The sequence below is a fragment of the Perca fluviatilis genome, chromosome 14, assembly GCF_010015445.1.
Source record: "Perca fluviatilis chromosome 14, GENO_Pfluv_1.0, whole genome shotgun sequence".
Taxonomy (NCBI): Eukaryota; Metazoa; Chordata; class Actinopteri; order Perciformes; family Percidae; genus Perca; species Perca fluviatilis.
The window spans coordinates 15,983,995-16,005,221 of record NC_053125.1 but is presented as its reverse complement, the minus strand read 5'-3'; the positions used below and the strand labels follow the sequence as shown (position 1 = coordinate 16,005,221).

The 21,227-nt window shown below is 41.2% G+C and overlaps 2 protein-coding genes across 4 annotated transcripts; one reads left to right on the top strand and one right to left on the bottom strand.

The window, feature by feature from the left end:
- Positions 1–3,630: 3,630 nt before the first annotated feature.
- On the bottom strand, positions 3,631–8,249 carry bcl6b (BCL6B transcription repressor). Its single transcript, XM_039821472.1, has 12 exons — positions 8,098–8,249; positions 7,678–7,755; positions 7,329–7,555; positions 6,886–7,134; positions 6,645–6,779; positions 6,262–6,454; positions 5,914–6,110; positions 5,703–5,809; positions 5,475–5,606; positions 5,253–5,383; positions 4,706–4,843; positions 3,631–4,612 (listed from the first exon to the last, which is right to left on the bottom strand). Exons 3-12 carry the CDS (start codon positions 7,547–7,549, stop codon positions 4,472–4,474), a joined length of 1,644 nt encoding a protein of 547 aa, XP_039677406.1. The 5' UTR covers positions 7,550–7,555; positions 7,678–7,755; positions 8,098–8,249; the 3' UTR covers positions 3,631–4,471.
- A 3,334-nt stretch (positions 8,250–11,583) lies between these two features.
- On the top strand, positions 11,584–21,000 carry trip6 (thyroid hormone receptor interactor 6). 3 transcript variants are annotated; one of them, XM_039821471.1, is made up of 11 exons: positions 11,584–11,677; positions 12,150–12,185; positions 14,298–14,544; positions 14,809–14,912; positions 15,143–15,256; positions 15,905–16,510; positions 16,967–17,060; positions 17,151–17,320; positions 18,106–18,284; positions 18,409–18,529; positions 18,881–21,000. In XM_039821471.1, the coding sequence occupies exons 3-11, from the start codon at positions 14,307–14,309 to the stop codon at positions 19,010–19,012; spliced, it is 1,758 nt and encodes a 585-aa protein (XP_039677405.1). In that variant the 5' UTR covers positions 11,584–11,677; positions 12,150–12,185; positions 14,298–14,306; the 3' UTR covers positions 19,013–21,000. The 3 variants fall into 3 exon arrangements, with proteins under 3 accessions (XP_039677405.1, XP_039677403.1, XP_039677404.1); XM_039821469.1 differs by having other exon boundaries at positions 16,964–17,060; XM_039821470.1 differs by lacking the exon at positions 11,584–11,677 and adding an exon at positions 11,693–11,787 and having other exon boundaries at positions 16,964–17,060.
- Positions 21,001–21,227: the final 227 nt, after the last annotated feature.

The window sequence follows — 21,227 nt, the reverse complement described above, 5'->3', positions numbered from 1 at the left end:
AAGCCTGGATAATAACTCATACATACAGTATATAGCCTTTAAGACCAGTCATGTTATGTTATTAATTATAGACCATGCCTTGTACTTTTCTCCTCCAATATTAAAAACAAACTGGGTGTGTCCTGACTGAATGAAAGCCCTTTTAAAGAACTTTAATATGGCAACCAACGATACTTCAATTTAGTACAAAGTTCAGTAGTTTCATAGTTTCATTCTATTTCTCCTTTTCACTCTAAGAACATGTTTCAGGTTAGATAAACGACATGCGTAGGCTAATAACTAAAATAAGCTCTTGAATAATTGCAATTAATTAGTCAGGCTATAGCAATTTGCAATTAGGTTTTGGTTTTGTTTAGTTTTTTTTTTTGTTTATTGATTTTTAAAGAAAGAATGCCAATAAAACAAGACAGACAGAATTAACACAAACACATAGGAAAATATAAGAAAAAAATCAGGCCTAAAGATAATAACACATTTCGGAGACTACACTGGAGGGGTGTTTTTCTAATGAATAGCTTAAACTATTTAAACTAATCTGGTCTTAAAGAGGAAACTTACTGTATATAATAAAAAATGTTCCAGTCAACAAATCGTGAGCTTAGAATTATATGGTTCTATCTCCGTTTAGGGTAGTTCTGAGATACTGAGCATCAAAGTTTTTACATCCCAGCTATTTTGTGAGATGGAACCTTTTTATTTTATTCATAACTAACTAAGAAAATATTTTTTTACAAAAATAACACCACACAGGCATTAATAAACACCTAAGGGATCAGATTATGTCAAAAACTCAATTTTGGCCAAAAGTGGAGATAGAACCTAGCCTGACGTGGTCATACTCAGATTCTAGTCAGAATATGAACTTCCCGACCTCGAATTTTGTGGGCGGGGCTAAGTTCGGCTGGCATCCAGGCTAGATAGAACCTTATAATTCTAAGCTCACGAAATGTAGGCTAACCCACTGTTCTCAAGTTTTAAATACATATCTCCATTAAATGTAGGCCATAGGGATTTCTTATAGCTTAAGCCACTGTTATTATTCTTAGTAAGTATGTATTCGTCTTCCTCCATTTCTTCCTGCATGCTCAGATACATTCATTTTTAAATGTTTCAGAAGACAACTTTTAAACTGCCCTGTTGGAAAATGTGCATGTTGAGTGCCGATTTCTCGTCAATATGTCTCTTTCAGATGTGGAGACAGTAGAAACTGGGTCTGCAGAAAGGAGGAACTCATAGCTTTCTTGCTGATAGTTTTTTCACTTCTGTTATATCAGCTTCTTGATTTTGTGTTGTTGGCATTGATGCCGATTGCTTGAATTCTGCAGTACACTCTGGCACAAAGGAACAGGAATCAGCTGGATTTTTTGAAAAAGTTCAGCTTGCAGTCATGCTTATGAATGTCCAAAATTAGCAACAAACAAAAATACCATCATGCACTTTTGTGACTTAAACTGTCACATATTCTCATATAAATAGACCCAATATTTCCCTCTGGGCATGACTGGATGTTTTTTTTCCAGCACAACATAGAAGAGAAAGGATCCCTTTTTTTTAATAATATATTTAAAAAAAAATAATAATAAAAAACAGGTCTTCATTTGTGGGAAATGCTGTTAAATATCAAGATCACTTTGTTCTTACTTTGGTCTCTTGGTTCAATTATTATTTGTTTGGTAGAACTGTTATGGGTTTCCACATGTCTGACACTAGAGGGAGGCAACCACAAGGTCTGAAAACGTCAACTGGATAGAAAATGCTTTTAGGGTTTTTCCTCTCCCAATAGGCTCAGAGGCACATATTGTACCTTTTAACTCCACTTCATGTATCTGGCAGCTGTATAGAATGGTATAGATTTAACAAACCAACAGTATAAAGTGTTACAAATTGGCTTTATCTTTAACAACATTTAGCTTCTACAGGATAGCAGTACTTTTGCTTTAGTTGACATTTCAATACAGGACTTGTAATGGAGTATTTTCACAGTGGGATCTGAGTACTGCTTCCTCCACTTAGTATTTTGTTTTCTCAGTTGTTCAAGTCTTTGTTTTGTTTAAGTCGTTCATTATTATAACTCAGTTATCAATAATGGTCCGAATGAAGCTTTAAACTAGAGGCAGAGGGTGATTGATATGTTTAATTTAAGATACATTAGCACTGAGGTCATAGTTAATGGTGGTGTTATACTGAACTGCATTATATATTTCCCCTCTTCGTGTATATAAACGCGAAGGACAAAAAATTACAAACACCTCTCACTATTATGCAATCCAGTACAACACCACCTTTAACCATGTCCTCAATAATAAACAGAATTGAATGTACAATTTATGAACAAATTTATGGCAGAGCTTCTGTTCACATAGCAAGGCAAATGTTAACAGTGTGGCATTTTTTGTGAGATATTTGATTAGTGATAATAAGGAACTTAGAGTGTATGTATTGTTACCCAACGTTGAAGGAGAGGCTCTGTGTCACAATCTAGTTATAATTCATTTGTTATTTCAGTGGTATGCTTACATGGTGCATATTCCTCATTGAAGTTAGTCAAATTACAACAAACCTGAGGCAGAATATTACTCCACAATATGTAGCACTGGTTGGTTTATGAGTCCTTGTGCAAAATACTATATAATGTTATGAAATCTGTTTTGTACACTGTACCTGATGGGTGCTTATAGGCAACAGGATTGATACAAAATGGGTGAGAGGAACCTCCAATAGCAAACTTTTGCCTACTTCAAACCATATTGGTACAATAAAAGTCGTTGAAGGAACCAAGTTTTGGTCCTGATTTCTTTGCAGTTTCAATAAAATCCCTTAAAGATTTCCAGTAATACACACTATGACATAAGTTCCACATATTTTCCATGTAATCATATTCACTTCCTGAACAGAATTTCTCTTTTCTGATAAAGTCTTGTTGATTTTCGTGAACTTTTTGGGGGGAGACCCCCTAACAGGGTGTCAATGGCCAAAAATTGATGAAGGGGAAAAAACCACACGTCGTAGGTTTCCTCTTTTCAATGGAGAAGGGGGGGGGGTGAAAGGCTGGAAAGTCCCGTTAAACTTCCAACGTTTGTCTGCTGGAGCACAGACAATATGCCCAGCTAGCCACAACTCATCAGGGAGCAGGAAGCGGGGATGACAGAGGGTGGGAGAGTTCAGCAGAAGTCTGCAGCCCCCCCCCTCACCTTCAGGAAGCAGCAGCAAGCTCACACACGTGTTGTCGGCTGGTAGTGTGAGTACCCAGTGTTAGGAACCTGGAGGAAACAGGTGCCCCTCGGCTTCATTGTTTCCACAAAAGCAACCAAGAAAAAAGAAAAATCTGGAAAATGGCGGGACAGATTAACAGAAGACGTGATCCATGGGTAGAAAGAGTGAGTTAATGAGAGGAAGGAAGTCCAGGGAGGAGAAAGGCTGAAGGAGGGAAGTGTGGCAGAGAGAGAGCAGGGTTTACACTACTGCTAAAAGAGCTGAGTCTGGTCAGCACTTTGTGAGCATTTTCATATTAGCAATATTAATCATTTTTCATTCCAAAGACGTTTTAGGGTTTCATAATTTCTTTATAAATCATGTATAATATTACATGTCAGAGTATGATATTAAATGAGACACTGAACACCAAAAAAATCCAATTCATATAAAAATGATTTAATTTAGATTGTACAAACCATCTTTGTCCAGCAAATGAACTCATATACATACAACTGTAATAGTATTATTACTTATCCAATTGATTACAGTCATCTTGTTGAAATTCTTCATGTCAGGAAACAATGTATATAATTTAACTTCTGTACTTTACACTCAGTACAAGACGACTAAGTCCTTTGCCTGCTCGGACTATAAAAGCAGATATCACTGCCTCCTCTGCTTTGTTTTTAAAGAACATGCAGGCCCCAGGCCTCAAGGTTAAGATAAATACACATTTAAGAAGCACATTTCCAGACTTGAAACAAATGTTAGAATTTAATTTACTCTAAAAACTCACCACCTCTCCTTCATAAAACTTGCTTTGTCTTTCGTTTAAACCGTTCACATACTCATACTTCTTTCAAATTCAGTGTATACACACCCAAAAACATTTGTCCTTCTTTTCCATATCTTGTTCCTTTCTTTTTATCCCTTCACAAACCCACAAAAGAAAACTTTTTCTTCTTTCTACAAAATCTCCATCGCAGAAAAGCCATCCAGGATTTCTAAAGAACTCTATAGATTCATACTAATAATCAGCTCCGAGCTCTAAAAGTCATTTGTAAAAGTCTCTTTCTCCAAATGGAAACTATTCTAACATTGTACGTGATGCCCAAGCTGGTCATCCAACCACACTGTTAAAAGTTACTGTATAAATTACCACCTCATATTCAAAAAACAGGTGCTAATAGTTTAAAATTGCCAAATTTCACATTTTATGACAGATTCAGATGTTATTCCGACCAACGTGACGGACGTGATGGAAGACCAGAGGTCTTCAGCAGGCCTGCAGAATGGGCTGGTAGGGCTCGGTCAGGACCTTGTAGCGGATCTTGGTGTTGGTGACGGCCCCGTGTTTCTGGCGCAGGTGAAGACGCAGCTGACTCTTGTGGCGGAAGTGTAAATCACACTTCTCACACTGAAAAACGAGAGGTCCACAGATTACAGATTAAAACAGCAGTGGCATGACATGATCTGATATGTTTGTTGTATGTTAGCCGAACAGACTCACAGTGTAAGGCTTCTCTCCGGTGTGAATGCGCAAATGGCTCTTCAGGGTCTGCAGGTGGCGGAAGCGTGTGCCACATGTGTGGCAGGGGTAAGGTTTCTCCCCCGTATGGATCAGAACGTGGGCCCTCAGATGGGCAACCTAACACCAGGACCAACCACATAAACAGGTTGACAAGTGTGACAGGATTTGAATTTGAAAAAGTTATCAGCCTAAATAAACCCTCAGACATCACAGATGGATGACTATTAAAATTGTGGTGTCTAAGGATATGTGTCCCGCCCAAGAGAATTCCCAATTCAATTTTCAGTTTGTCTGGACTGGACTCACTACATTTTTCTCTCTATGTAATGATGCTTTCAAGAATCATCTGACATCCAACTACATGATTTCTTGGTAGAGTTTATAGCTACATTCTGGAGCAGGTGCTTCATTTGTTACGCCCTACAGAACTGTTTATGAGAAAAAGAGGAAACGCTCTTTGTTTTATGAAGAAGTGCACTTCCTCTCCCCGCAGGCGCTCATGCACACACACGGAGTTAACCCTCACCTGAACAAATCGTGCGCCACAGGTGTCACAGCGGTAAGGCTTCTCTCCTGAGTGGATGCGAGAGTGAGTCTTCAGGTTGGCCGGTCGGTTGAACTGGGCGCCGCACACATTACAGCGGTACGGCTTGTCACCTGCCGGGGGCAAAGCTCAGCGTCAGGTATTGGTTTCAAATAAAGAAAGAGAATGAGAAAAAGATTTAAATTTCTTTTTTTATAGCCTCACCTGAGCCAGTCTTGGTTCCTTGAAGGTTGCCAGAGTAACAGTAGGGCACATAGTAGTTCTCACGCTTGATTGCGTGTTGGGCTGCCTCTGGATCAGTGGGGTGCAGGTTTGGGAAAATGGTGCAGGGTGAGACTGAGGAAGCAGACAAAATATAAAGATGTTTGCAAAAATATTTATTTAAGGCATAAAAGTAAAATGTCTGCAATACAAAAGAGGTTTGGCTTGTACCTGTTTGCTCCTTGTGAGCGGGAGGCACTGTTGGGTGAGCCACAGAAGGGGGTGGCCCGAGGGGAGGGGCTCGGCCAGAACCCTCGTAGCAGGAGGCCTGCCCCTGTCTGGTGAAGAATGGTTCATCATTTCACATTTGCAAAACACTTTGCAGAAGAAATTAGATTTCTTTTCCCTCTCTCGTCTCATCATTCTCATTATGCTAGTTTACCTATCAATCTGACCGGGCACTTCTCCAGACCACGCCTCTGTTGCTCTGGGTGTCGAGCCCATCCTGTCGCCAACGGGTGATGTGTTACTTTGTGATTCCTCCATCTCCTCTTCCTTCACCGCGGTGGCTGCACAGAGAGGGTTGAGGACAATGTACTTGTATTTTTTCCAGTTGCAAGACTTTGGGTCCGGCGTTGCCTGGAGACACACAAAGATAAACGAAAAGCTATTACTTCAATTGAAATGTAAAACAAAACTTCCCAGTGGTAATATAGACTGCTTTTTAGTAATCTACCACTTAGTCAAAATTATAGGGTTCCTTGTATTTGTATCAACATAAACAACTCACCACAAGGTTTTTGTTGCAGGTGTTAGATTCTGCTGGAGAGTTAGGTTGGCAGCTGGAGCGGGCGGGGCTGTCTGGAGATGGATTCGGGGTGCCCATGAGGGGCGACTCAGGCTCTCCTTTCAACTCCTTTGACCCGGGCTGGCAGGTCGGGAAAGCCCCTGGCTTGAGAGAGCCCACAACCTCCGCAGGGACCCTGCAGGAGAAACAAAGGAAGTGCTGTAATGAGCTAAACCGGTCAACAGACAAAGGCACACAGACCCCAGCAGGAGCACTTGTGACAACCTGCAAACAAAACCCCAATAAAAACCCAAAGTCACACCCACTAGCTTTGTGCCACCTTCAGCTCCTTTAATCGTTTGCAGTTACACACATAATTCTCCTACCTTGTTGCCACTGCTGTTGGGAGTAATCTCTGGGGTCCTGGGTTGGGCAGGTCCCCTCCTTTGGGGGCTACAGAGGCAACAGACACCCTGGAATCCAGCTCCAGTTGAGGGTGTCTTACACTCATATTCTCCCTGCTGAAAAAAACAAAGAACTTGTCAACCACTCAAGTGAAAAACATGGAGTTTTTTTTTTTTAATTCATGATTCATGATATAATCTGATGTTCTTCCCAGTCCCTCACCAGTGCAGCCGCATGAAGTCCCGGCAGGTATCGGCCACGTGGTCCATCTGCAGGTAGGTTGCAGCAGTGAGCACCCCGGGGACGGTGCTCGGTGTCAGGGGGAGGCGGGAGGTGTACATGAAGTCGAGCAGCAGGGAGATGCTAGATGGGTCCAAGGTGTTGGGGAGAGACACGGTCATAAGCTGCTCCCCGCTGCCACCACGCCCCTGAAGCAACACACGGCGGGAGTACAGCGAGTAGAAGAACCCGCTGAGGGGAGAGAGGGAAAAACAGAGGTAGTAAGTAAGAATCTAATACCCATGGTATTTGGATAAAGTGCAGTGTTTTAAATAAGGGAAGCAAGGCTGGAACGGTGGAAATCCACCCCAAGTGGAAAGCAGAGAAAACCTGAAGACTCCTCCAGAGGGACTACTTTGTGTAGATGCACTGGTCTTAGCACCAACCTGCAGGCCACAAGCACAGCACAGTGCGCACGTAGGTGTACGTGGCCGACAACCAGGGTGGTGTCTGTCAGGATGTTGCGGTGCCGGAGTTCATTCAGGTTCAGCAGCACGTCGTTGGAATGGCGTGTGAACTCCTTCACGTATCCCTCGGCCGGGGAAGCAGCCCTCATCTCCTGCAGTCTGTCCACCCTGTATCCTTCCAATACTTCCATCATGTTCATCTGTATCTGTGGAGAAGGCATTAGACTGTATATGAAGCAGCAAACCAATGCACATTATTTTGAATGTTTGCATACACAGAGTTATATGTTTTTTTTTTTTAAATTAGGATGCACAGTAATGAACCTACCTGTGTGTATTTTATGGAATAAATAGACTGGAGTGTCCCAGACACATCTGTTAGGTGAGACCAGCTCCCTACTCGTACCTGCATGAGGAAAACAACAAGAAACATCCACTCTTTAATATAAATAATTATGTTTTACTATTCCCATGATTGCAGATATCAAAAATGCAGCAAAGTAGTGAGAATTCATAAAGACACTAAGTGTTGTAAAAACAAATCTAAAATTCAACCCATTTCCAAAGTTCTACATTCAAACAATTTAAATCAAATGGACATCCTGATCTGACAAACTTAAATGTTAAAATGTTTAGGATTAATCAAGAAAGGGCAAAATCATGAACCATTAACATTCTAAAAAACAAACAAAAAAACAGATCAATCCAAGTAAGCAGTCTTCAGGCGGCCAACAACTTTCCAACTTACCCCGACCAGCAGGGACGAGAACTAGTGTGCACCGCGCTGACGTCAAATCCCCCCCCCCTGGCTCAGTGCTCAGTCCACAATCAAAGATGTGGAGCAGGGGCTGACCCACAGTCTCCACTGGCTCTGAACAGCACTGTAAGCAGAGGCTGAAGAGAGGGAACTCTTTATAATGTAGTGCAGGAAGCCCTCACACAACCAGAGCTGCTCGTTTCCTCTTTCCTCAATGGCCCACGCGTACACTGGAAGCAACGCAGGAAAAGCCCTGGCCCAGGCCCCGGGCTCCAAGTATTTTTAGTGGCTTATTAGTTTGTCTAAACCCCCATAGCTCTGAGCGAAGTAATGGCAGGAAAGCATAGTGTGTTTTTGTGCCACGTTGAAAAAATATATATGAGGACCCTTAGGGAGAGGCGGTACGTGCTTGGCTATCCAGGGGTAAAACATCGGTCTTCCCCCACCAACGCCTTCCTAGCCTTCACCCCTCTCCAGGACAGAGGAAGCTGGAAGACAAACTTATTGTTTAGTATACGGGGATTTTTTTTTTAAATCATTATTCACACAAGTTTCACTGCTATTTTAGTGCACAAGTTCTCAAGCATTTCTTAATTTCTCAGGATAGTATGTAAATATAAGAAGCAAAGAGAAAATGTGTCATTGCTGAGTTGACCAGTTCAGGTAAATGGGCATTAGTATGTACTCCACAACAGCGTCCGGAAACTTCTGGCTTGTTGCCTGAGAGCAGAGGCGTCGTGTTATGAGGACCAAAAGGAAGGAAGCAAGACCAAAACGATCGTTCTAGATGGGAGACACCTTCTCCTGGTGGTGAAAAACAACCTTAACCCCGCCCCGACTGAGAGCAATGCAGCCGACAGATGTGCAGGAACTGCCCTTCACACACACACACACACACACACACACACACACACACACACACACACACACACACACACACACACACTTCTGAATGCATCCTGCAAAGCTGCTCAGAGACATGGATGAAAACGCCTGCGCAGGACATCCGTCAATAATAAAGCGAACAGGAGACAAGGGAGGAGGAATTGAGATGGAGGGGGGCAAAGCAGCGAGGGGATAAGGGCTCAGAGGTCATGAATAACTAAAAAACAAGCGGAAAGTCACCTCATTCTCAGTACAGCCTAGGGGGTCACAGAATACCAGGCGCAGGACAGTTAATCGAGGCACCGCACAAGTGAACTATGAACTGTGTGTTCACATCAAAGTATTTCACAGGAGACATGGAAGGAAGATGAGAGAAATCTCCTAGGCTGATTGAGATAAACCATGCCTGCACTTGCTGGATGAAGCAAGTGGACCTTTGATTAATAGAGAGAAAATTATTTTCACTGATAAGATTGAGTACTGAACCCAATCTAGCTATACTGGCAAAGAAAAATATGAAATACTGTATTTAATATTGAGCTGCAACTTCAGTGGGCTGTAAGGCAGAAACTTGTTTAGGCATTGTATGCTTGGACCTAGGTATACCTGCGTGCAGGTCTAGTTTAAATGTTGAGTTGCAACAAAAAAAAAATCTTATAATGTTTATGAAAAGCAAATGTGTCAAACATGAAATAATAATCAGACAACATGACCTTGATGTTTGGATCTAAATGCTTTAAATAATATGAGTCGGAAGTAAAGTGTTTGCATGGTGTACAGCTTGTGCGCGTGTCCTTGTGCTTTTATTTGTTTGGATGGAGGTCTGATCAATTGTAGGCTTTGTAAAAAAAAAAAAAAAAAAAGGAAAAACCATAAAGGAAAACAACGATTAAGAAAACAGAGAGGGAGATGTAGGTCTCAGCTACTTCCAGGCATTGTGAGAAGAACGGATGAGGGGGGCGGTTGAGGAAAAGTGAGAACATTACTAAACAGGTTCACCAATAGGCGGAAGCCATTGAGTCCATCCCGTTGGCAAGGCTTGGCAACACTCTCAGTGGTTTCCTGCATGTTACCCCGTCTGTCAGTGCCCATCAGCAACCCACCGACCATGTTCTTGATCAAATGCAGAGCTGGTACTATTTACCATCATCATTGAAGAACTTTCTTAACTTTCTTGTCTTAAATGAAGAACAAACACACTTTTGTGAAATTTCAAGAGCAAATGAAATATTTCAACATCCATTTAACTGCTGTCACTCCTCGTCAAACAGAACAAAGACAGGGATTCCCCTTCTTTGTGGTTTCCTTTCTAGTCTGGACAGAACTATATTTTTTATCTGATAACGTATATGGGCTGAAGCCATGCTTTGACTTCAAACCCCCCAGTTGGTGCCAAAGATGTTGATGGCTCCGACAACAATAACAGATCTGCTTCAACTGCCGCTTCCTGTGATTGCCGAACACGGTGGACATATAAGGGCAAACAAGCACAGAGCTACTGGAAGGAGGAGCAGGAGGAAGAAGCTGGGATATCCCAGCCTCGGTTGTTTGTCCATTTATTGGCAGAGATAGATGGGGAAATAAAAAAATAAACAAGTTATGAAACCCTTCCTTTGAAGAAGTGCCTTAGGGAGATCAGTGGGCCTCCAAAATGGTGCTGAGTGGGAGGAAGAAGAAGAAGAAAAAGGGTGGGGGGTAACAGGAGAGGGACAGTTGACCCAAATCTTTTGAATCACAAAATAATAAAGCAAGCTCTTTGACCTCCATATTAACTGCTGCTTGCAGGCTGGTAAACAACAGTGTATTTAGAAAAAAAACATACCCATTTTTTTTTTACTATTTAATACTTTATACAGTATATTGCACACTCATTTGTATTTTTTTTTAGTTTGTATCTTATTTTACTTTCAAATTTTACTTTTATTTAACTTTTAGTAAATATGTACATACATGTAAATAGAGGACATTTGTATGCATATAAGATTATGTAATTTATTTATTTTACTATGTATTTTGGGATGATTAATATTCTATTTAGCCTTATCTCGAAATAATAATTTACTGTAATATTATTGCAGTCTTTAGTATTTTTAAGTATATCTCTGTTGTTTTAAGTTAAAAAAAGGAAAAGAAAAAACATTCAGACAAGATTAAAGAGAAGGTTTTCGTTATTATAATATTTGAACTGGTAGGCGTGAGCAGGATGTACTCTGCTCTATTTAAACATAATCTGACTTTTATTAGGCAACACTTTGATGCACCCATACACTTACATATTTCATGTTTCATGCTTTTTTGTTTTGTCTGAGTTTTTTTTCAGTTGTAATACCCTAGTCTTGAATAAATTACATTTTATTTCAGCTGTATTTAGCTTTATTTAATCTTACTTCAATATTTGGCAAATGTTTTTTTTTTACTTTGAAGTCTGAAGTGGAGATTTCTTAAACATAAAATTCAGCCCAAAAAGCTAAAATAATCTTGCTTAGAATTTATGGTTATGGTATTTTACAATAAAAACGTATTATGCTAATATATACACATTTGGTCGAGTTTTGTACTTTTATTTTTAAAAAATTCATGTGACCCCCCCCAACACACACAGACACACACACAGCAGTTACGTCACACGTCGGGAATGCAGTGAGGAGCTGCTGCTTCTGCTAAAGGCCTCTGGATCCGTCACAAAGTAGGTTAACGACGCTAAATCGAAACGAAAGTTATCTCGGGACAACTTTCACTGACCTTTGAAGATTTAAAAAGAGGCATAGATTGTGTTTGTGAGGCTTATTTCAGGCGGTAGGTCTCGGTTTTTTCGTTGTTTCCTATTCGGTTGTGTTGAAGTTAGCCTGGAGGCAAGGCACGAGCTTCGCTCGAGTTCAAAACAGGCTAGCAAACAAGTAAACAAGCCTGTTATTAAAGTTAATTATTGCGAATTATCCTTCATGATGGGTTATTATATTACTTAAGTAGTATGTTTTACACATATGTGACGCACAAAGGACAGATTTGGACGACCAACTGAGCAGTTATAGCTAGTCTCTCTTTTCATTCGTACGAGACGTTAACGTTACCATTAAAAACAAGAAAATGACGCTATCTGTCTTTAATGCAACGTCTGTGATTTATTTTACCAATTTTATATTGTTCTTGTTTTGTAGATGAGACTGAAGGGAAGAGGAGAGTCACTGTAAAAGGTAGGACATGCTAATAGGTTGATAATGTTTATTGGAGAATTTACGGATGGTTTTTATCCTAATTCCTTACCCATATTGCCTTATAAGTTCTGTTGTCTTCCTGTTATTTTGTTCAATTTAACTAGCCCATATCGCTAGCTACATTGTTACAAACATAGAATATGTACAGTTAAGCTAACCAGAGCATCTTGCCTTCAAAATAAAAGCGTGAAAAAATACCCTGTGTTACAGAATGACAAGACCCGTGTGTAACGCTGAGAATATGAGTCCGTGAGGATTAACGTGAAATAGGTTTGCATTTGATACCAGTTATTTCAGCTGTAGGCCCACTGCCTTTTTAATCGGGTTTCTGTGTTGCTGAAAGGCTTAAGGTATGTCATTTTATTTTCAATTTAAAAAAATACCGGATGTCGTATTTGGTTATTCGTGCTTGACACTTGTGACTGTCATCAACTTTGACATGTCACGAGCAGCTACACCTCCTGCATCCAGCGAGAGGTCCAGCCGAAATAATATGAGAACAAATGCACGAGCTATGTGGTTTTTAAATTACGTAAAAACAAACTCCTAATTGGCTTTAAAGCACGCACAGTGATAAAACCGTTGAGATTATTTTCCTGGCCCAGCCATCCTCGGATTTGAGTGGGTGCTCATCCGGATTCAGAGGCTTAAATCAGGTCCATTGTGGAGGTGGTGGTCACTCTTTCCTCCACGTGGTCACTGTGAAATGTCAGTCAAGTCCATGCTGATACTGGTTTAATGATAACCATAACAACCCCGTGAACAGAGATAATAAAATTCAACCAACCAAAAGACCTAAATGCCATGTTCAAGCATTATATTTTTGTATGTCTACATCATCTTCTCATCCATCGTTATAATCCTCTTACCAACAAGGATTTATGATGGCCACACTGCCCACATGCAATCAGTCTGAGTGGGCCGTTCATTTCTCCACTCTGACAATACTGATTTGTTTTTCTTGTCAATTGCATCAGTCACACAGTGGCTTTCCAAAAAAGGATGCAACAGTACATAATTAAGCTTGCTTCCTTTGTGCATGTAGAATAGATCAGTTAACTGTATTTTTGTATTGTTATTTTCCTTTATAATATTGGTAAATGTAATGTCAGATGCCAACAGAGGTTACCAGAGCACACAGGGATATTACTTTGTCTAACCCCCAGTGGTATTCAATTTAGAATGATTGAGATATATATATATATATATATATATATATATATCTCAATTAGAGAGAGAGAGAAGAACAATATTTGTTTGCTTGCTTGCCCCCAATAAAGGATCTTATTTTCCTTGTTAGGTGATTTGTGACAGTTTCTATAAATCTCTCACATTAATAATTAATGTATTTCCTTAAAGACCCCTGTATCTTCGGTGCAAGTCAGCACTTTGTGGCTCAGCTGTGTGCTGCAGCAGCGTTGTTATTTATCCCACAGAGAGTACATAGTAATATATTGTTATTATGAGCCAGGTGTTCACGTGTATACAGACCCATATCATTACGCAACATTTCCTGCCCTGTTTTTGTCTCCGCTTCATTTGGAAATCAATGATACCAGTGTGTAAACACCCAAAGACAATAACCATTGTGGCGGGTAACAGGCGAGGGGTCACCACAGATTTGCACCTGTTTGTGAATCTGTGTACGAGTTTGTGTGCTGGAGAGCGTTTGCATGCATGTTTGTCTCAAAGTGCACAAACACACACTCGCACACACGTTTTAAGAGCAATGTGTGAGCCTGCTGGAAATCCCCGAGCCTTTCAGAATGGCTGCACTCTTCCTGCTCCTCAACTAGAAGCCTATTGTTTAATCTGTGTCCCTCCCCCGTTGCCATAAGAAACAAACTCTGAAGCATCCCTTAGTTTCCATTGGTTACCTATGACACAAATACACACAGCAGCCGACAGCTGTGCTCATGCAAATTATGGATGAAAGGTGAAAATCATGCATACTCAGTCAACTGATATCGGGCAAAGCAAAGTCAGTATTGAAAAATAAATGCGTGTTCCAGTCATGTTACAATATAAACTTTATTTAAAAAAACAAAAACGACATGGCGGAAACATTTTCCTTCCTCTTTTTGATCTCAGAACCCTGCCATGTCCGGTCCCACCTGGCTTCCTCCGAGGACTCTGGATAGCCCAGAGCGAGCTGTGCCCCAGATGTCTCACTCTGCCGGGTCAGCAATGTACCGAGCCCCCAACAAAAAAGGGACATCCGACTTCCGGCCAAAATATGGCCCCTATGACCAGAACGGAGCAGCGGCAGGAGGAGGAGGAGGAGCAGGAGGAGGAGGAGGAGGGATGGCCACCAGGTACATGGCAACTGGACCCACAGGTAAGAAGACCACTAGACACGAACCAGAGTCCTTTGGATGTACTTTCACTAATCGGATCCAAATAAATACATTAATAGCATCACTTTATTTAATTTTTCTTCTTTTCCCCCCTAATTTCCAATCCCTCAATATATCCAATCTGTAGGTCATAGTATGTAGGAAATAACTGCGCTCTGAGTTTTAGTTGAAAGAATTTAGTAAATTGTTGTCCATTGGTTGACTTGGGAAAATTGTCTTTTTGATATCTGTTCTCTAACTTAAAGGTGGGCCCATTCATCATTCGTCGAGCGATCACTATTACCCCCCTCCCCATGGTCCCAAAGAAGACCGTATCTGGAGCCCTCACATGGACAGCTATGAGCTGATGGTGGGTGCATTTTTCTGTAGCTTTGCTGATAACAACAACATCTCATAAAATATCTCTTGAGTTGTTTTACGTGCATACATTTGGACCTCTGGCTTTAAAGAAACCTCTTAGCTGTCACCTTTACACGGTAAAAGAGATCACAGCAGGAAAAAGTTTAGATCTTATGATGTTTTCATTAATGCACAGTCCGTGTATGTATTAACATGTTTCTTATGCTGTTCTGTTGTCAGCACCGTGGTCCTGAAAAGCAAGCGAGTTATCACTCTAAAATTGATGCTGATATCGACTCCCTCACCAGTATGCTCGCAGATCTGGACAGCCACCCACAGGACTCCAGCACACAAGTAGGGCCAATACACTTTACTGACATACTTACCTTACTCTAGTTACTTTCATAATCATTGTGCAAATCTTGCCACTGGTACTTAACCCTTGTGTTGTCTTCCCGTCAACCATGAACTTGTTGTCCTTCCGGGTCAAAATTGAAAATGAACTTTTTTTGGCGTTTCCCCCCCCCCCACCGACTTTTTGTCTCTTTTCGATGCCTTTGACGCTTTTTTTTATAAATGTTTTGTCACTTTTTTTCGACGCTTTTTTAATTCATGGTCAATAAACCTAATTTATGACATTATACCTATTTTTGGAGTTAAAAAAACTGAAATTATGAATTATTTTGACTAATAGTTAATATTGGAGAATGTTGAGTGAATCACAGATTATGTCAAAGACAAGTTTAGTCGGGATACTGTTTTAAAACCATTAAAACATTTTTTTCAAATTCTATAAAATTGAATAAAACACCCCAAACTCAATGGAAGTAATCATTAATTTTACCTGGGGAGAACGTTGTATCCATATAACGTACATCCATGCATCCATGTTATTTTCGGGCTATTTGGTTGTACGAAACCCATATTTCTGATCTTTAAAAATGGGTCAAATTTGACCCGAGGACAACACAAGGGTTAACTGTATACATTTTCTCCCCACAGCTGTACGACAATGTGCCTTACAACAAGTACCTCTCAGGGGATCACTACAAGCCTGCACACCAGAGCGCAGCCCCTCCTCAGGGTCGACCATCCAGGGGCTACCCCCCTCATCCCCAGAGCCAATACCACCCAGCGCCCCCCTACCCCAGCGAGCACCAGTCACCTCAGTACTCCACCTCCCACCAGCAGGACTACTACTCCCCCTCTTCAACCCCTAAGCCCTTCTCTCAGCCCTACCCTCAGCCCGTCCCGGCCTCCTACACCACTGCCTCAACTCCTACTGGGCCCAGGTTCAGCGTCCAGGTCAAGACGGCGCAGCCTGTCACCTACTCTCAGACAGGCAGGCAGGCTGAACAGGCCTACACACCACCCCCTCCTCGCCAGCATGTGTCACGCCCCCCTCCCCAGACTCAGACAAGTCCGCAGGGCTGGTACCCTTCACATCCCAGCTCACAAGCTCAGGAGATGCACTCTGAGGCGGTGTACAAGGGGAGCGGCTCAGGACCTGGAGGAAGAGTTAACCAGGTTCCACTGTCCAAGAGAGGGATGGAAAATAATCAAACAGGGTCAGGGGCAGCACAGAGTCCTGCTTATCAGTCCAGCAAGGTAGGGACACTTATATCTATATATTAAATGTGAGCTTTAAAGGAAATTGGAACATTGGAAAGTGTCTCACACACTCAAATTAAAAGATTGAAATGCAGTGTGAGCATTTATTGTACTGAATGAAAGCATACATACAAATATAGTATCATAAGGGCTGGGTATCATTTGACATTTCTGAATACTAGGGCCAGTATGCTACCTGCCTTTTTAAAAACCTTTCTTTATGAAATGTTAACATGCCTTTCTACAAAACAGTTTTCATTTTACACAAGCAGCAATACAATAACATAACATTTTAATTAAATCATATCTGATAAAAGAGAAGAATTATGACTCTGAGCAGACATTGTATGTACAGTACATACCCAGCCCTAAAAATCATAAAAAATTCAATTAACCTTGGTTATGAAGGGAATGATTTCTTATCTTTGTTCGTATCCTCCTTTCTTCCAGCAGGGAATAGCAACAACTAGGCCTGAGGAAGAGTTGGATCGACTCACCAAGAAGTTGGTATATGATATGAACCACCCCCCCGTGGAGGACTATTTTGGTACAGCCGCTACTCATTACATGAATGACACAGCAAAACCTGCATTCTGGCATTTCAAATGAAACCGATACACAACACTTTGACTTTCAGGCCGCTGTGCCCGCTGTGGTGACAACGTGGTCGGCGACGGCAGTGGCTGCATCGCCATGGAGCAGGTGTTCCACGTGGAGTGTTTCACATGCATCACCTGCCACGCCCGTCTCCGAGGGCAACCCTTCTACGCCCTCGACAAGAAGAGTTACTGCGAGAGTTGTTACATTGTAAGTAAAGCACCCTCAACAAATAAAACGATGCCTTTTTTTTTTTTATGATTTCCATTTTTTTACTTCCTGGTTTACTGTACTTTCTCTTGCGATTTGATATGATAATTTTATTTACGTGTCATGCCACTAAGTGGTAGACTGGGTAAACCCAGCCCGATCTGCCGGCGATTTGATTTCGCCCTGCAGCTCAGCCTGGAAACCTGTAGGTTTATCTGTCCTGCTTTCGTTACAAATTTTGCGGGGACCAATCACAAACTGGCTTATCCACCTGCCGCGCTATTGGCGGGTTTAACACGATGGCGATAGAGACGCGACCGAGCAGCTTTTTGTTTACATTCAACATGGCGGCCACCGAAGCGCAGCAAGCCGCTGATGCCGCTGTCTCTGCTACGTCACCCGGATCGTTGGTCTGATTGGTTGAAGGACTATCCAATTGCGAACAGAGTCATTGGAGCTATGCCCGTTGATCCGCCGCTGTGCGGTAGAAAATACAGAGCAGACTCCCCAGACTAATGTTCAATCTTAAAAGATTGAGCTTGGTCTGGTGATTGACCACACAGAATCACATGACACCAATACAACAGTAATTTCATCCACAGCTTCTGGTCCAATGTCCACACACAACATACTCTACTTTGCACAAAATAAAGAGTAAAGAAAACGTATTACAGCAGCCACAACACCATAAATTGTCCAACTAGAACTAAACTTCATACTTCATTCAAACAACTTGCAGTCATTGCTACTCTGATCCACACACCTCTTTCTACTTTTCTTGTCAGAGTACATTGGAGCGCTGTTCAAAGTGCTCCAAGCCCATCCTGGACCGTATCCTGCGGGCCATGGGAAAGGCCTACCATCCTCGCTGTTTCACATGTGTGGTCTGTAACTGCTGCTTGGACGGGGTGCCCTTCACCGTGGATGCAACCTCTCAGATACACTGCATTGATGACTTCCATAGGTATAAAAGGCATTCAAACGCCATGACGTTATTCCTGGGTTTCTTTTGGAACTGAGGTTATTTAAAAAGAAGTGACAGGCAAGTCCACTAACCCGTAAACGTTGACGCTTGTTCTCCCTGGCAGGAAGTACGCTCCTCGCTGTTCAGTTTGCGGTGAGCCCATAATGCCCGAACAGGGCCAGGAGGAGACGGTGAGGATAGTCGCTCTGGACCGCAGCTTCCATGTTAACTGTTACGTCTGTGAGGTGAGTCAACTGGACAAGATTATATAACACAAAATACCAGAAACATCAGGCTTTGTTCATTTAAAATTTCAGTTTTAACTGAAGAATAAAGGACTGAAAAAATATATTATTAAAGCAGATCATATAGGAGTCACATTATATCAGTCATGAAAGGCAAAATAACATCATGAACATCATGATATGTGTGCAAAAATCAAAATGTAGGATTGAATTACCACATTTTCTACAGTAAAAGCTAAAGTGTTTTAGAGTGCCCCGAATGTACTGGATTTATTCAATTTCTGCATATAATTATGGGATGAGACCATGTGAGTGTTTATTTGACCTGACTGGAGTGTCTGCGTTGATCAGGAATGTGGGCTCCTGCTGTCCTCTGAAGGGGAGGGCCGAGGCTGTTACCCGCTGGACGGCCACATCTTGTGTAAGAGCTGCAGCGCTTGCCGCATCCAGGACCTCTCAGCCAAAATCTCCACTGACTGCTAACAAAAGCCTTTTTGCGTGCGTCCGCTCCACCTTTCCAGCACTCTCACGAATCCACGCACAGTCAACGTATTACACATTACTGACGGCGCAGGCAGGAAATGCCCCTGCTTTGATCAGACTCGTGAGGTGCTTTTCCTTTTTTTTGGTTGCGCTGACTATGACATAAACTTTGCTACAGTTCCCTCTGTTGGTATCCCGCTGTAATTTAATTTGCAGGAACATGTTTTGAGACGGAGTCCTGATGGAGCAACCACCTCGCTAGTTTCCTTTCAATCAGATGTCCTGCTACATTTTCTTTCTTCTTTTAATTTGGTACACCGCTGCCCCATTTTTCACGTTTAGTTCAGTATTAGTATGACCGTGGCCTGACCTGCAGGCAGCTTGGGCTCCACTTACCATTTATCGGTACTGCTCAACTATTAGCTTGCACATTATTATCACTGTCTTAAGACAATGAAAGTATGGAAGCATAACATAAATTTGGACCTGAAAATGAGTCTTTTTTTTTTTTTTTTTCTTCAAAGAAGCAGCATTAATGATAATAAATTACATTTGTAAAACACTAAATGTCAAAGTGTAGAACTGCCTCAAAGCAAGCATATAAAAAGCACATAATGCAACAACTGTGACTGTACATAACAGGCTGGTTTGGTTTGATCAAACTGTTCCCTACTATTTTGGAAGTAGCCATCAGTGCAGTGGATCTTTGCAGAGAAGTAGCCTCATATAGCAGCAGAAATGTAGACAAAAGGAATGTGTAGTTAACCTTACAACCTAGACGTTTATTATTTTTATTTTATTTTGAGCTTTTATTAAATGCTAGTACAGTATTTGCTAGAACAAATCTGGTGTACATCTCCAACATAACAATATCATGTTTAGTTATTAAATCGACGCTCATAACAGGATTGTTGCCATTATGTTTTTTTTTTATTCATCGAGAATAACACTTTTGAATGTCTACAACACACAATCTTGCTTTGGTTTGAATAACATTCGTTGTTGGTTGATACTTGACTGTTACTGTACATTTGAAGATGACGGTGCAATGAAGTCAAATGCTTTCTTCTGTCTTAGGAAAACAGGGTGTTGGTTTGCTAGAAAACATCCTGAAATTTGAGATCATGTGAAGAGTTTGTACATGTCCTGTGTGTCAGTTGGAGGATGTATGAAACTAAACTTATACTCCATTTACAAGTATATCAAGTTCATTGATTTACATACACAAATACTTTTACATACTGGTTAAAGTGGACTTTAATATGATTTTGGAATACAGCGCATTTGATGTTTGTTCATCCTTGCACTCATGTGGGCCGAGTCATGTGCACTCTCTGAGACTTTGGAGCTACAGTATTTGTTACGATTATGTCTAACCTCCGTCTTTCCGTCCGGATTTTGTATTTCTGTATCTTAAAGGGCTAGAAATTTGAAAGCCTTATCTCAAGGATGTCCTTCAGTTTCATAATGATCCTTTTTTTTGAAACTGGATTTGTCTGTGAAATCTTGTTATTTTTTGTTTTGTTTTGATCATGCTAAAACGGTTCAGTTGCATTTGTTCATCTCTTGTTAATTTATCTCACGATGTATATACCATATTAATCTGCTTATTATCGCCACGGTTATCATTTCATTCACGCTCAGATGTGTCATTTTTAAAATCCTGACCCTTCAACTCTTGTGTCATACTCCTTGAATCCCGTCATTTAGTTTTTATTACACGGTCATCTGTTGATTATGCTTACCATGTGTTCAGTTTGAAATGGTGTGAATTGGAGCCTGTAGATGAAAGCCGGTGGTACTGCAGCAGACGTACTGCAGCGTCCACTGATGAATTCAGGCATTTTGTACAGAATAAGCAGGTTGTTGAAGTAGAAAATGGTAGTTAGTTACACTACATGGGAGAACATGTGAACACATGGGTGGATTTTCTCTTAATACAGGTTGTAGCAACACAATTGATTATTAAAATGACAAGTAAATCGGTATATCTGTCCGTTTTTATACAAACACTATCATGTTCAAAACTTAAAGGGGCACGCCACCGATTTTTACACATCAGTTACTGTTCACACAATATTCTTTTTATCCTGAATGTCTTCTGTGGCTTCCTAAAGTCTGAAAAAAATCACCCTGATGTTGTCATAGTGATGTTATCAGGGGGTTTTTCGGCTTGGGCTTGGAGGCTATTTATTTTTTAGCAAAAAGCCTGCAT

What these genes read in the sequence shown, in the direction of transcription:
- bcl6b (XM_039821472.1), bottom strand. Translation starts at nt 7,549, where the DNA reads ATGAACATGATGGAAGTATTGGAAGGATACAGGGTGGACAGACTGCAG. An exon ending in GTGGCGCACGATTTGTTCAG is followed by an intron (nt 4,844 to 5,252) that starts GTGAGGGTTAAC and finishes TCCTGGTGTTAG; the next exon opens with GTTGCCCATCTGAGGGCCCA. An exon ending in CCGGAGAGAAGCCTTACACT is followed by an intron (nt 4,613 to 4,705) that starts GTGAGTCTGTTC and finishes CTCGTTTTTCAG; the next exon opens with TGTGAGAAGTGTGATTTACA.
- trip6 (XM_039821469.1), top strand. Translation starts at nt 14,307, where the DNA reads ATGTCCGGTCCCACCTGGCTTCCTCCGAGGACTCTGGATAGCCCAGAG. An exon ending in TGGACAGCTATGAGCTGATG is followed by an intron (nt 14,913 to 15,142) that starts GTGGGTGCATTT and finishes TTCTGTTGTCAG; the next exon opens with CACCGTGGTCCTGAAAAGCA. An exon ending in TTAACTGTTACGTCTGTGAG is followed by an intron (nt 18,530 to 18,880) that starts GTGAGTCAACTG and finishes TGCGTTGATCAG; the next exon opens with GAATGTGGGCTCCTGCTGTC.